Source organism: Chironomus tepperi, unplaced genomic scaffold (assembly GCF_022539635.2).
Source record: "Chironomus tepperi strain 1889 unplaced genomic scaffold, CSIRO-AGI_Ctep_v1 contig_74, whole genome shotgun sequence".
NCBI classification, from domain to species: Eukaryota; Metazoa; Arthropoda; class Insecta; order Diptera; family Chironomidae; genus Chironomus; species Chironomus tepperi.
The window spans coordinates 1,386,700-1,402,577 of NW_027226196.1; the positions used below are offsets into that span (position 1 = coordinate 1,386,700).

Below are 15,878 nucleotides of genomic sequence, written 5' to 3' on the forward strand. Positions count from 1 at the left end.
CAATGAATGAAAGTTTTTTTTTTTTTTTTTTTAACATCCAACAACTTTTTCACTTCACAATTTTTTTTTGTGTTCAACATTTAATAACCATTGAATTGTCACATCCCATTATCAATATATGTATTTATGTGTCTATAGAATGGGTTTGTAAAAATGGAAAGAATAATTTTCTTTTTATCTATTTTTTTCATTTTAAAGCTTTTATGTCATCATCATCGTTATCGATTTTTACTTTCTTTTTTGTCTTCTGGAGTGGGTTTTTTAAGATCTTAGACTTTCGTGTGTCCTTATTAGGGTTTCTGATGCCGTTAACGAAAACGGAAAACGGGCCGTTTTTTCGAAAAAATAAAAACGGAAAACGGCCGTTTTTTGCTAGCCGTTTTTCCGTTTTTTAATATGACTTTTTCTCTGAATTTTTGGAAAAACCAAAAATTTTATTAAGTTTTCGACTCAAAAAAATTTTTACATAATAATTTAAACTAAGAACATGAATATTCGTCAATTTTTTTGACCTGCGGTATACTTTTAGAAGTAAATTTTTCATGTACATATCTTGGCAAATCAAAAAGGACTTCAATTTGAATGCAACGTATTGTTTCCCTTCCATTAAAAAAACGGACCCGTTAACGGCCGTTTTTCAGAAAAAAACGGAAACGGCCGTTTTTTAAAAATGCCGTTTTTCAGAAACCCTAGTCCTTATAAAAGAAGCTCAGATTTTTTAAAATTTTTGATTTTCAAAAATAAGTTGACCGTTATTTTTCAAATTTTCAAAGACCGTTATTTTTTTCAAATATGTTTTGACCGTTATTTTTTCAAATGTTTTGACCGTTATTTTTCAAACATTTTATTTTTGATCGATATTTTTCAAATTATTATTGTTATTATTATTGTTATTGTTATTTTTCAAATATTTTTTAAAACTAATTTTCAAATATTTTTTGACCGTTATTTTTCCAAATTTTTCCTTGTTATTTCCAAATGTTTTTTAATCATTATTTTTCAAATTTCTTTTGTCCGTTCTTTTTAAACATTTTTTGACCGTTATTTTTTCAAATATTTTCTAACTGTTGGATACTTATTTACGGTCAATAATTAAATTAATTAAAATATGAAACAAAAATCAAACAAAACCCACCACATGAAACAAAAAAAAATGTCTCTTTGTAACTTACTTGTTTATTATTTATTTCACATTTCCAAAAAATCGAATGGAAGCAAAAAAGAAAGAAGTTTAATTCAATTGAAGCTACTTAAATGTGCGTTCAATTGAAAAGTTGATGATGTCTCTCATCATCAACTTCCTCCGTCTTGTTGCTCATATTATTTACATTTCTCCTTACTTTTTAATTTAAAAAGTTTTTACTTAAAGTTATGCAATATAAGTTGTAGCACGAACTTGAACAAGAAGTTGAAAAGAAGGGAGAATAAAGAAGAGAAAAAGGAATAAAATGTTTTTATTTTACAATTTTTTTTACTTGAAATTCTCATTCTAGTCAGTACAGATACAGAAGATTGTAATACTAATTATCCGTGTCAAAAGTTTCTTAGATTTTTTTATATCTTTTTTTTTTTCTCAAAAGCTCTTTTCAATTTTATACACAATGAAGCGTAGAACGAGAGAGAGAAAAAGGTAATAAAAGGGGCAATTAGGGGTCCGAAAATTACCGGTAATCGAGATTTGAAGGTAACGGATATTTACCGGTAATTACCGGTGTTACCGGTAATATCCGTATATTCCGACTATATATATTCGAATATTTAGGGTAAAAAAAATTTTTTTTTGACACTTTTTTTTTTGGTCATTTTTAAAAAAAGTCATATATAATCGTTTTTAAAGGATGGCTTGTATAGAAGAGTTTTAAAACATCCATAAGCAAAATTTTTTGCATTAAAAACTTTGACTATTGGACTTCGTGCAAATTAAAATTTGAAAAAAAAAGCGTTTAAAAATGACCCAAATTTGGTCAGTTTTCGATTCTGCCGTTTGCGCTAAATAACTAGTTTTTCATGACCCAATAAGTACCTGAAAAGTTACCTTTCTCATCCCTCTATCATTCCTGATATTACGTTTTCAAATAAATAAAGCACTTTTTCAGGATTCATCATAAAAAATGACTGATTTTTAGATGTGACCAAAATTAACATTTTTTTGACCAATAATTACATTTAACTTTGATATATATCTTGGAATTGACAAGTCTAAAAATTCTTTTGGAAATATCCACATTAAAAGTTTTCAAAAATGAAAAATGTCTAAAAATAACGTTTTTACCCTAAAAATCTGTTACCGATGGATAATCCATATAAATGAACGGTAACGGTAATGGATATTACCGGTAATTACCGGTAACGGACGGTACGGATATCCGTCATTCGGACCCCTAGGGGCAATTTTCCGGCTTTAATGTAAAGGAACGGAACAGAGTTGTAAAACAGGCACCTGTCACAGACAAAAACCGTACAAATTCTTAATAATGAGCACACGTTTTTTCAATAAAAACCATACAAATTTTCAATAAAAATGTACGGTTTTTGAAATTGTAGGCAAAAACCATACAATTTCTCTATAATGTGCATGGTCTTTTACAAAACCATACAAATTATCAACAAAATGTACGGTTTTTGTCAGGTCAACAGGCATCTGTCACAGGCAAAAACCATACAATTTCTTAATAATGTATAATCTTTCTTACAAAACCATACAAATTATCAAGAAATTGTATGGTTTTTGCCTGCGTTTTTCTTACAAAACCATTCAACTGAATCAGAAATTGTACAGTTTTTGCCTATGACAAGTGCCTCTTTTGCAACTCTGGAACAGAAACCGTTTTAAGAGGTGGAGATGTGGAGACAAGTCTCGTTGCAAATGATAAATTGAGGGAAATAAAAAAAAAATCAGAAAGCTTCTTAATGGACGTCGGAAAGCGAGAAAACTTGATAAAAAGTTAGTGACCACAAAAATTCCATGTAAATCTCTCAAGTCTTTTGTCTCCAATTTTTTATGCTACTGTAGGTGTTACCTTTTTGCATGTCCGTTTTGCGGTTGAATCAAATTAGTCATGAAAAATGGTTCCATTTTCGTGTTTATTTATAGACATGAATGAAAAAATTAATTTGAATGGTTTGTTATTTCTGTGGAAGGTGGGGGTCGACTTTGGAAATAATAGATCATTGATTTGTTATTAGGGGAAATTGATCTGTTTTTTGTTTTGATTGAAATTTTTTGTGCTTTTTGGATGATAGTCAACCCATCTTATTTGACAAGAGGATTTACCATTATACATCCTGAACAGCACAGAGTGACTTAGGACGCTAGTCATCGTATAAACGATGAAGACGTAAAATTGTCCTGTAGGCACCGTGACTGCTAATTTTACTTATATTCTGAGGCGTATAGGTCATGGATCACAATCGATCTGTTTGATCTGAGTATGAAAATGACTATATCCGAATAGTACAGAATCTGAGCAGTTAATGGCATATTGAGAATTCAATATTGTGATCTAGAGTTGCTCTAGGGCGTTTTGTGTCTAATGATTGTTTAAGGGGTAAGGGTGCGCCAGACCACTGAACGCAATTGACCAATAGAAACAGTAGACCACTCCTTTGTTGACGCATATGGTCAGCTAATTGTCCTTTAGATTACAAACGGAGACTGTGAACCGCGTTTCCACTCCATATGATTCGAAAAAGGATTCTGAGTCTCGAACCCATGACCACTTGGTCGATATCACAATAATTTGGCACCGAATCACGAAACCAATCCACCACCGATCCACCTTGACTCATAAATAATACTTTGACATAACTTAAGTAATCTACTGTTCACTACAAGGTACGTTGATCCATTCTTCCCTTCTCTTCCATAAAAAATTCTATCCTAAATAAAAGTCAAAAATTTAATTTTTTTTTTTTTAAATTTCAACGATTTCATAAAATTTGAAAAATTCTTAAAAATTTCTATTTAAAGCTTTTATTTTTATTTAAAATTCAACAATTTTATAAACTTTATTTCTCTAAATCCTCTCTCAAGCATGACTAAAAATAATCCTTTTATTATTTGGAAAAATCTCATAATACTATGAATATATATCTGAAGAGATCCTTAATAAATAATGGAATTTGTCTGATCAACGTACCATAAATTATGTATCTTACTTAATTATGTGATTTTCTTTGAAAATCTTACAAAAGGAAATAATTCAATATTTCATCAAGATTTTTTTGTAAAGGAACTGAGATTAAAGCTCAAAAAATTTGAATTTGCCTCTTAATATCAACTTTTTGTCTCCCTAGCAGGCAAAGAGCTTGCTTTCAGGATGCAGAGTAAGCAACACTTAGAAGCAGAGTTATAAAACAGGCGCTTGTGACAAAAACCGTACAAATGTTTGATAATTTGTATTGTTTTCCTACAAAACCATACAAATTACCAAGAAATTGTACGGTTTTTTCGTCGTACAAAACCATACAAATTATGTAGAAATTGTACGGTTTTGAATGGGTTTTTTCTTTCAAAACCATACAAATTATCAAGCAATTGTAGGGGTTTTGTCTGTCACAAGTGCCTGATTTGCAACTCGGCTTAGAAGCATGCTCATCAACTATATTCCAGTTGAGCATGCTCTTTGCCTGTTAAGGTCTCTCTCTATTCTGTGCCTTAATTTTGTTTTTTTTTTTCGTCTAGGAGATAAACATGCTCCTTTAATTACTTGGTGTTTCAGATGTGCTGTTCATCATTTTTCATTCAATCTCATCATCATTAAGTGCGATGGATATGATTTATGTTCAAAAATTATCATCACAAATGTTATGCCTAATACTATTCCTTGTTGAATATGTAAAAGACTGGATCCTCCCATACTTCTCGTGCATCTAAACTGCCAAAATTATCATCCATAAATGATTCAATTGTCTTATGAACGTGATAAATTACTCCTTTCAACTCGTGGTCTTCATCAGTATATACCTAACAAAATGTCATGTTATTGTTGTTGTTGTACAGTCAAAATTTTATGTAGATTTTTTTGATAATAAATACAATATGTGGGATGTGCGGTGTGCGATGAAGACATGATGAAAAGCATTCAAGCAGACGATGTGGAGATATGAAAGGAAAGAAAAGAAGAGAAATATCAGAAAAGTGCTCGTCAATGTCTAGTGACTCCAGCGCATTTTTGTACCAGCAATCATAAATTGAGAAATTAACGGTTTTTTGCAATTCAAATTTTTTAACAGTTTTGTAGAATTTGAAAAAAAATTTGTAAAATTTATCAATCTTTAGAGAAAATAATATTTGTAACGGTTATCTTGAATTCAAATTTTGAAGTAAAATATTCCATTTGCAGCCAACTTCAGGTATGTTTACAAATGAAATATGAAATTAAAATCATTAATTCCCAAATTTAGGAATGATTTCAAGATTTAAGACTATATAATTCACCAATAACTCAATAAAACTGATCTAACAAAGCTTATTCGGGCTTTCTACAATGTCTGGTTAACGAACTTTTACGACTGACATGACTAACTGTATTATTAAGCTTCCATATTCACAAAAATGCGCTGAAAAAATGTACAATAAATTCACGTGTACAGATGTGTATGGAAGTGAACATTCTATTATTATCAAGTTTTATCTTTTTTCCCATGCATATCAACATCATTCACATAATCATTATCCTTCCTAACTTTTGTTCACTCTAAACTCTTGGGTAAAATTCTGTTTTTGGTAATCTCAGTCTCACCTGATGTCTAAAAATGACTCCCTTTTGTATGAGTGATTTCGTCAGGAGCATTGTATGTTGTTGATGCACTAATGTATCTGCTGTTCCATGAATGAGAAGGTAATTTTTTGATAGGAAGTTTGCAGCATGTAGTGATAAATCGGCCTCCTGTAGAGAATGACCTATCATACGCTGATACCCGAAATATTTCTCCGTAAAGAATGAGTCTATGAGGAGTGATAAGAGAAGAATGAATCAATGATTTTGAGTTCTTTTGTGGTTATTACGGGTTTATTGAGCATTTTCTTGGGATAGATAGTAGATTAGTATTATTAAACAACCTTTATATCAATGCTTTTAACGTTGTAAAGGTTCAAAATTGAATTTTGTTCAAATCTTTGTTTACAAACAATTGAAATTTCAATTTTTAGGATTTTCAATGCAAATCAAGCTTTAAGTTCATCATAATATTGATCTTTCTATTTAAAATTGCTTAATATATGATATTTTAAAGTTCCAGTTAAGTTTAAACAAGCAAAAATTAGAAAATCATCAATTTTATCACTTTTGCTTGAGAAAATTTGATAAATTGATTTTCAACACTTTAAATAATGCAAATTTCAATAAAATCCAGATATTTCGAACTTAAAACATGAAAATCCCATAACAAATGACCTAAATCATCTGAACAAGTAAACCAGACAAACTACAAACAAAACAATTCATCCCTTTCAAGAAAACGCTCCAAAAACCAACAAGAAGAACACAAAATGTGTTTCAACCAAGAAGGTGGAACATCTCCAAGCACATTTGCAATAAATAAATGCTTATCTATAGTCATTTATATATATACTTACTATAATACTGAAACGAAACAATCGGCGCTACAGCAATGTAACATAAGAACGTTCTTTTTGAATCCTTCGTTAGTAGAATCGATGTCAGATAAGCTCCATAGCCCCAGCCATACGCGCAAATTTTCGTTGGATCAATAATTTTGAAATTATCTCGCAAATATCTATTTTTGGTTATATATACATAATGGCAACAATAATAATATTGAAATAAATGAAGCATGAAAATGGAATGGAAGTTCCAACATTATGGGATGGAAGGAGGTGGATATGTAAATATGTATATGGTGTGAATGTTATGGGTGATGAGCATTGGGGAAGATAACAATGATAGTTATAAGGTTCTATAGATGTGTAAAGGGATGTGGCAGTGGTGGACAACATGTGTGTCGCGACACAGCTTGTTGATGAGCCTCATTTGAAACCGCACACGGCATGCGGCATGGCATTTCACAAAGGGTGTCGCAACACACAGGTGCCGCAACACACAGGTGCCGCAACACATAGGTGCCGCAACACATAGGTGCGGCAACATACAGGTGCCACAACACATAGGTTGCGCAACACATAGGTTGCTCACCACTGGAATACACAACGGTAATGGAGATGGAAGGGATAGAAGTGTAAATTGTGGCTTGTCAGTAACAATAAATTTACTTACGTAAGTACAGTAAGCTGATCCTCAACATCAACCGAACTAACATTTCCTTTAATTTGTGATTTAAATGCTTCACCTTGAAAGCCACTTCCTCGTCCATCAATTTGTGCAACGATAAAAGACTTTTGTGATGCTAAATAATGATCCCAATCAACTTTAAACTCTTCTGATACTAATTGTGAGCCAGGCGTTGAGTCAATATGAAGTATTAATGGAAAGGATACTTCCTCATCTTCTTTCGCCATAGGCGGTAAAAATAATCGTACTTGTGCATGAAAACCATCACGTATCTCAACACTAAATGTTTTAACTTGTGGCAATGCCAATTCTAATACATTACTTGATAATTCTGCACCATTATCAATAATGTAAATTTTTCTAGCTAATAAGGTATCTACGAGATAAATGCTTGGTGTATCGGGACCTAAGCATTCAAGTATATGATAGGAATATTCCGTACTCATATGAACGCGATTAAATAAGCAATTATTTGGTATTAATTCCGATTCACTCGGTTCCTTATTTTTACCAATCATGTGATTCACATGAACAAATATATCTTTCTCATTATGATTGTGTTCACGTATAAAGCTATTCAAATTGTATGTATTATTCATATCATAAGTATCGATACTATTATCACAAGATAAACATACAGGAGTTTTTGGTCGTATATTAATATCACTCGATGTACTATCGAGTACTTGAAATTCCAATACAATTTTATATAAATGTCTTTGACCAGGACGATCTTCAGGTGCACTCATATAATATATCGCTTGACTTTTTGCATCCCATCCAAGTATCTCTGTCACTTCATTACGTCCAATTGTTATACCAATTGGTTTCTTATTTACAAATGGTATTAATGCAATTTGACGAAACATTCCATATTTACCATCCAATACTGGATAAATTTTAATCAAAAAACGATTGTTATTTGATGATTGCTGTGACGAATTATTTATTGATGATGATAAGAGTGCATGAGCAAATTCATTCACATCGAGATAAATTGGTTTCTCTGGAGATATGTCGACTCCTATTTCATTGTTTGTTTCTCGTTGTATCTGAAATTTTTTATAGATTGAAAATATATATATTGTATATTGAGATTGTAGGAACTTTTGTAGCAATTTGGGATCGTTTTACGCGTTGTCGTCTGATATGCTGTTGTGCTGAGTGGAATGGCGTGACGCGGAAAATCGAATTTTAATAGTTTTTTTTTTTTGATACAGTGGTGGACAACCTTTGTGACGCGGCACATTCGCGGAATGGCATGGCGCAGGAAATCGAATTTTAATAGTTTTGATCTGATGCAGTGGTGGGCAACCTGTGTGGTGTGGCACACTTACTTACTTACTTCCTTAGTTGAGGTGCATGTGGGATCATTGGGAACGTCTAAAACGAGCTTTTTCCTTCTAAAATCTACGGCACACTAGTGTTGAAAATGTTTGGATATGTCATGAACCGTATACTTTATATGGTTTCGGTCGAGGCTTACCATCAATGTGTGCCAGAATTAAAGATTTCCCACCACTGATCTAATAGTTCTAAGCTACTGGCAATATCAAAAGATGTCTTCGAAGAAAAATTAATTTTTAGCTACTAAGGGATCGTTCGGAAATTACGTCACATTTAGTGGGGATGAGGAGGATAGACAGGCTTGATTATGCTATTCAGTCTCAATTTTGGTTCATGAATTTTCTAGTGTCACGGTTGTAGAGAACCCTAATAGGCAAATAGTATGCTTTTATGGCATACAGAAACACCACTACGGTACCTAAAACTGGTTTCTTTGCCTGTTAGAGAGGAAAAGCGAAGGATGTCTAAAACACTAATTTCTGCGCTACGTAACTTTCAAATAATCCCTGACTTACATAATTTAATTAAATTTTATAATAAATCCCATCTCACGTTTCATTAATCATTCAAAGACTCAACTCTAGTTTCTTCCTATGTTACATAAATCCACCAAAAAAAATTTAATTTGCTACACAATTTTTTATAACTCCGTCGAGGCTTACACATATCAAATCAATATCAATTTAACAGTTTAAGACTTTACGTATTGTAGATGAAAATTTGCATATAATGAATAAAATTATCTTTTGTATCAATTTACATGAAGACTTGATGGATAAAGTTACGTACTCTCTAGGCGTAACATCAAAATTAATCTTTTCATCATGTGTAGCATGTAGCATAAAAATGACAAACAGCATATCATGACGTCATGGTAATTTATTATAAAAAAATATAACTTACTTCAGTACATTCAAAGTTTGGTGCTGTACAGAGCAATGTACTCGACAGCGTCTGATCCCTCGACGTATATGTTATAGTTAATTCTGTGTTGCTTATCCAAAACATATTTCCAATGTAAAAATCACCAACTAAATGCTCTGGTAGATTTAATGGAATTAAATTTATGTATTTGAGCACATTCAGATTAACCACAAAGCATGTAACGTTTGGATTTGGTGTGCTATAACGTGGATAACGAATGCTTTTGATCATGGGATATTGCGAATTTCTTCCATTCCATGTGTATCTGTTGAAAAAAAATTACAAAAAGCATATTCATGCATGAGTGAATTTCTATTCATCAGATTCAATTTCGATTATCCTTTTATGTTGGAATGAATGAATCAGATGTGTTTCGCACTTACGGTTAAAGGATACAACAACAATTTAAACTTTTGGTCTTTTTAAGGTTATTATGAAGATTTTTTAAATCACAAAATAACCTTAAAATGACAAAATATTGTGGAATTTATTGAAAATATTGCTTTGCTCACTGTTTTACAACAATTTTTCCTACTTTATGTCCAACAAACTGATAAATAAAGCTCAAAATTCAATAATGAAATTTCCATGTGAGAAAAATTTTCCCGTCAAAAATTCTAAATTTGAAAATTTCGATTTCAATTGAAAGAATATTATGAAATTTATGTGAAAAATAGCTTTGCTCACTATTTTTCTACAACTTTGCCTACTTTATGTCCAACAAACTCTTAAATTAAGCTCAAAATTCAATACTGAAATCTTCAAGTGAGAAAAATTTTCCCGCCAAAAATCTTAATTCCGAATATTTCGATTTCGAAAACCGATAAGTCTAAGGATTCAAAGGTAAAGATTTGTTGACATTAAAGTAGGCGTATTGTTGCACTGGGAAAGGATGAAAAATTTTTCCTTTTCTTTTATTCTCTTTCAAACACATTAAAACTAAGCATAGAATTCAGAGGGTTTTCCCAAAACACAAGAAAAGAGTAGTCTACAGATATAAAACGTAATGTTAACCCATGCTTTCGTGTTTTCATGCTGTTTTCCATCAGAATTTATCATTTGTCAGTTTCCTTTTATTCTCTGATAAATCGTTAAAAAAAGAGAGACTAAAGTATGAACCTGACATCAGAATCGCATGTACATATTCATACATGTTATGTAAAAATAAATAATATTGTGCATGTTTGCATGCTGAATAGGAGATGATGATGATGATGAAAATAAACGAGTGGATCACGTTTCATACTCACTCATATTTTTCTACGTTTGTTATATTAAACGAAAGGAATGATAAATAACTTCCATTTGTCGAGAAGGCGATTGTGTCCCCGTTCAGTTCCGGAGTGTTTGCGTAAAGCCAGTCTTGGATGCCATTGAGAATAAAATCTTTTTTGCCTGTAACGAGAGAGAATTTGTATGAGAGTCTTATAATTGAAATTATTGTCAAAAGGAAGTCACATATCAAAGAGCACACAAACATCAACAAAGTAAAAAGGTCTCCTTTTGTAATAATCACCTTATGGGGAATACTTTTTGATGTTTTATTTCAAAAAAGCTTTCGTTTGAGAGCTTTAAATGACACTTAAGAACATTAATTCTCCATTTTCTATGAGGTTCTCCTTATGCTTACATGCCGAGTAGCACAAATCGGTTAATTGATCAAAAATGCGCTTCAAGCCGACGTAATTCATACTTGGTATCGGATTCAGCTTAAATGCAGGTCTGTTTTGGTCTTACCTGGTGTCGACACCATTAAAGAGTCAAACAGACTTGGCAATCTGAGACCGTAGACCTGGCAACTTGAGACCGCAGTCATGGCTACTTGAGACCGCAGGCTTGGCTACCTAAGACCGCAGACCTGACAACCTAAGATCGCAGGCCTGGCAACCTGAAACCACAGGCTTGGGAACCTAAGACCACAGGCCTGGTAACCGGAGACCGCATGGTTACCGTAGACAGGTTTAGTAACCCTATATCAGCATGACTCTGACACTGTCCCAAATTTCAGATCCATCAACTTCCATGTCCTACTCGGGCACATTTACTCGCTTTTTAAATTTAAGCGTTCGCTTATATATTTTTTTTTATTAAGCATAAAATTTCTTAATGACTTATTTTTTCTGTACTTGAAAGGGCATGATGCATTACTCTTAGCAACGATGGATGAAGAGAGAAAAAAAAATATTGAAAAGCTCAACAAGCAGAACGAGATGGAAAAAAAAATATTAATAGAAAATTTTTTATTGGCATAAACATTGTCATTATTTGATGTTGTCATGATTGAAAAAAATGAAATGAAATATTGAGGGAAAGATACGCAGATTAAGGGTGTTGACTAAAGCGCATTTTGAATCAAGGATCAAAATATCAGGAAGATGTAGCATATTGCAAGAGCTATGGTCAGAGACGTATCCAGGCAATTTCTTAGGCTCAAAGCAACTCTTCTTTGGACATGATTGTTCAACTTGCATATCTGCTCTAAAAGGTTAACAACGGGATTGCTACCGTCGATAGGAAGACGCTAGGTTTTAATTGTACTGTCAACTAGTACACCGAGTAGACAATTTATCATCAGACTACCGAGTAGGCACATGATTGGTCGCTTATTTAGGTATAGTTATAACTTTGTGATATTTTACTGTTAAGATATAGAGACAGATGACAGCTTAACCGACTAAATTGTTTCGAAAAGTCTCTTAACTTATGAATTCCTTAGTAATAGCCCTAACCTTTAAGTAAAGAAGATTTGTTACCGAATATTTATCTGCCACTGCATATTTTGCCAAGCCGCGACCAAAATCGCACAAAGCATGTTGCTTAATGCATTTACAGAAATTGGCAGCATTCTTGTGCGCCGTGCCACACATTTTGGACAACACGACACTAGAAAATTTCAATTCTTAGCCTTCTTCAAACAATACTTGTAAGTAAGCATAATTTGTCACCAGATAAATAACCTACAGAGAACATCATCAACCTTGTCACTAAATAAAACCAGACAATAGACCAAATCAAACCCCAATAAGCACCCTTTCTTGCAATTCTGATCCATAAAAATGTCAGAACATTGAAGAAGAAACAACAAAAAAACATTTCATATGATAAATGAACATAAATAACTCAATCAATGACGACAAGAGACGGGAAGGAAGAAAGCAGGCAGGGTGAGGTAAAATAAATGTTTAAACATAAATATTATTAACAACTTACCATTTGTCGTCACACGAATCACAAGATCGCTGTGTATTTTTGGCTTATAATAAATATCATAATCATGTATGAATGCAATTGCCTGTGACAGCTTACTCTTTTCAAACTTTACTTTCGTTTTACTATTTGGAAGAACTTTTTTCTGTCTATTATTATTACTAGGACTATTATTGTTATTATTGTTAGTGCTTATGCTATCAATATTATCGTTGATGGCTAAATTATTACTATCATAAGAACCGGGTGACCATAATATTTTTTGCAGCTCTACTTCGTCGCTGCCATTTGGTGTTAGTGGATAGATATTTGTTGAAAATATCTCATACACAAAATATTTTGTGCCATTCGAGTCGCTGTCGTGCTGACACTCGTATAAAAGTATAAAATTTAAATCTGGTGAAATGTTGTAGCAATCTACATTAAGTCGTCTCTGTGGATGATATAAAAGAGAAAGGGACGAGAGAAAAAAAATTAAAGAAATGTGTAAACAAGTTATGAAAAGCTTGACAATTAAGAACAAATGTAAATAGTGTACGGAGCAGAAAAATTATGATCATGCTACGGTCATTTGAGTTATGTCAATGAATTGCTATGAAAAGAGTTACGGAAAGTATTCCGGAAAATGCTTGTTACCAACCCATGTGACGAGCCAGACCCACGTTACTCTGGTATGGACATTGGGTCTCAGTCTCAGTCTCAGTCTCAGTTTCGATTTCGGTCTCAGTCTCGGTCTCAGTCTTGGTCTCAGTCACAGTGACAGTCACAGTCTCGGTGTCAGTCACAGTCACAGTCTCAGTCTCAGTCTCGGTCTCAGTTTATAGTCACAGTCACAGTCACAGTCACAGTCACAGTCACAGTCTCAGTCACAGTCACAGTCTTAGTGGCAGTCTTGTTCTTAGTCTCGGTTTTGGTACTCAGGACTTGATCTCGGTCTTGATTTGCTGATGTTGTCTTAGACTATTATATCTTGTTACACCTCCTAAGACCTAAGTTAGTATTTCCATATGCCTTGACTTTTTCATAACTAAATCCAATGAAAACGTTCATGCAAGACACCTCCTAACATTCATCCAACAAAAAGCTCTGCCTTTTAATCCCTCAACATAAAAAATCTTCAATTTTTCTGATCTCAAATGACCGTAAAATGAGTCCTGTAAGAGAGCGAAGAAAAAAATGCGTCCTCAGCATGAACGTGTTGTGCTGATGACGTTGACAAAGAGTGATAAGAAGCGAAGGTCGCAGAGCAAACAAAAGCTTTCAAAAAAGCGCTAATTTCATTAGCTACCTCTTTTTTCTTTATAAAAAAATGGACGAGAAGATTTAATGATGCCCAGCTTTCAAACATCTTAAGAGATTTTTGGTAAATGAACATTTAATCGCACTATCATGATTTTTAAGAGCAAACTCTCTTGATCCATCATCATTAAATGCCTGCTTTTTACGCCTTATCTCTTTCAAAGTCATCATCTAATTGAGATTTTCCGCTGAATTAATGTGCTCGAAAAATGAAAATTAAATGTTAATGGCTTCACTTGAAACAGTTGTGGACATACTGTATACCGCGGTATAGTATGTCGTTTGTGGCTTCGATCGTGACCACTAAGGTGTGCCGTGGAACACTAGTGTACTGTTTTATCTGACAGAAAAAGCATAATTCTGAATGAAGAATCCCGAGTGGGACTCGAACCCACATTCTATGATTTCGGGTTGCATGCAACTACCACTGAGCTATCGGGGGTTATTCGACTATATGGCAAAGTGCAATTGAAAGGCCACTACTAGAATCCAATTTAAGCATAGCATGCCGTATGGTGTTTCGGTCGTGGCTTGTCGCCAAGGTTTGTGGTGGACTATACAGTGATATGTATCGTGGCGTATGCTATGAAATGTGTCGTGACGTATTCTGTGACATATGCCGTGCCACGGCACACAGGTTGTCCACCACAGCCTTGAAGCTTAGCTTTCTTTTCTACTTGATTTTGCTGATTTGTTTAATGAAAAGAATAATGATTTTTTCCGGAATTTTCCTCGCGAGACGAAAATTGCCTCGGACGGGAAAAAGTTTATAAGGAACAACTTTCTGCCGTCGTTTTTTGCTCGCATCCACAAACGATTATCATTTTTATGTAGAAAATATGAGAAAAAAAAAGAAAAAATTTTCCATTATAATTAAACTTGATGTTCATTAGCGATAACATTTTTTGTAGCGGGATTTTTGTAATAATTGAAACACTTAACATGTCATTTTGACAGCTAAGGGAGAAATCTGTGATGTCGTGCTTAATGCTGTCTAATGAGCTTTTCCTTTGGATTTTAATGATATTTTCTATAGATATAATTAAATTGTAAAGTTTTGACTGCTCTATTATCGATAAAACTAATGAAATCTAACAAAGAACTTTGTGGCATTAAGTTGTGTATCCACAAAACCTGTAATTGTTATCTGACTTTGATGCTTCCTAATTGAGGGGTTAAAAGAAAAATGGAAAGGAAATAACTTTTAATTGGCCTATTTGAGATTGTTCGCTTATGAAGTCTAATGGTGGATTTAGAGAGTAGGGGTAGTCGTTATCGTAAGATGCGTTTGGCATTGTATCTTACTAATAGGAGCAGATTTTTGAACTCACGGAGAATGCTTAGTAGCAATCTTGAGTGGGACAGATTTAGATTAGTTTACTGTAAGTTTAGTTATGTATGCGATACGCCATAGGCACAGCACTAGTTCGGTATAGTGGAATACCTCGTATGGCAAAGTGATACGTTTGTACCGTGCTGTACATATATCGTACCATTGGTGTACCATTAATACAACACAGGTATACCACTATGCCATACCAAGCCATACCACTGTACCGTACCAGTGGGATACCTTTACCAAACCGTACCACCACCAGAATCAGCCCAGCCCAGCATATGGGATTGATTCACCGAGCTCCGACCGCCACTCTACTCCAACATCACAAATCAATCTTAAAATCCCATACTTCATAGCACGTCATTTATGAATGATCTTCCTATGTCTATTTCTGATCTAAATCTATTTCCCTCTCAAAATGATTGATGGCATAATAATCATCAAGTGGAAAATCATTGCTAATTTTAATAGCCCACATAAAATCACCACTTTATGATTAATTTTCTCAT

The 15,878-nt window shown here is 33.4% G+C and overlaps 1 protein-coding gene across 1 annotated transcript in view; it reads right to left on the reverse strand.

The window, feature by feature from the left end:
* Positions 1 to 4,556: 4,556 nt before the first annotated feature.
* Positions 4,557 to 15,878, reverse strand: part of LOC139101119 (inactive dipeptidyl peptidase 10) — a 51,625-nt gene continuing 40,303 nt past the window's right edge. The window contains exons 6-12 of the mRNA XM_070653995.1: positions 12,735 to 13,164; positions 10,775 to 10,919; positions 9,504 to 9,789; positions 7,239 to 8,305; positions 6,581 to 6,741; positions 5,745 to 5,950; positions 4,557 to 4,966 (exon numbers count right to left, since the gene is read on the reverse strand). Of these exons, the coding sequence (XP_070510096.1) occupies positions 4,820 to 4,966; positions 5,745 to 5,950; positions 6,581 to 6,741; positions 7,239 to 8,305; positions 9,504 to 9,789; positions 10,775 to 10,919; positions 12,735 to 13,164 (2,442 nt within the window). The 3' untranslated portion in view covers positions 4,557 to 4,819. The remainder of the gene's footprint in view (positions 4,967 to 5,744; positions 5,951 to 6,580; positions 6,742 to 7,238; positions 8,306 to 9,503; positions 9,790 to 10,774; positions 10,920 to 12,734; positions 13,165 to 15,878) is intronic.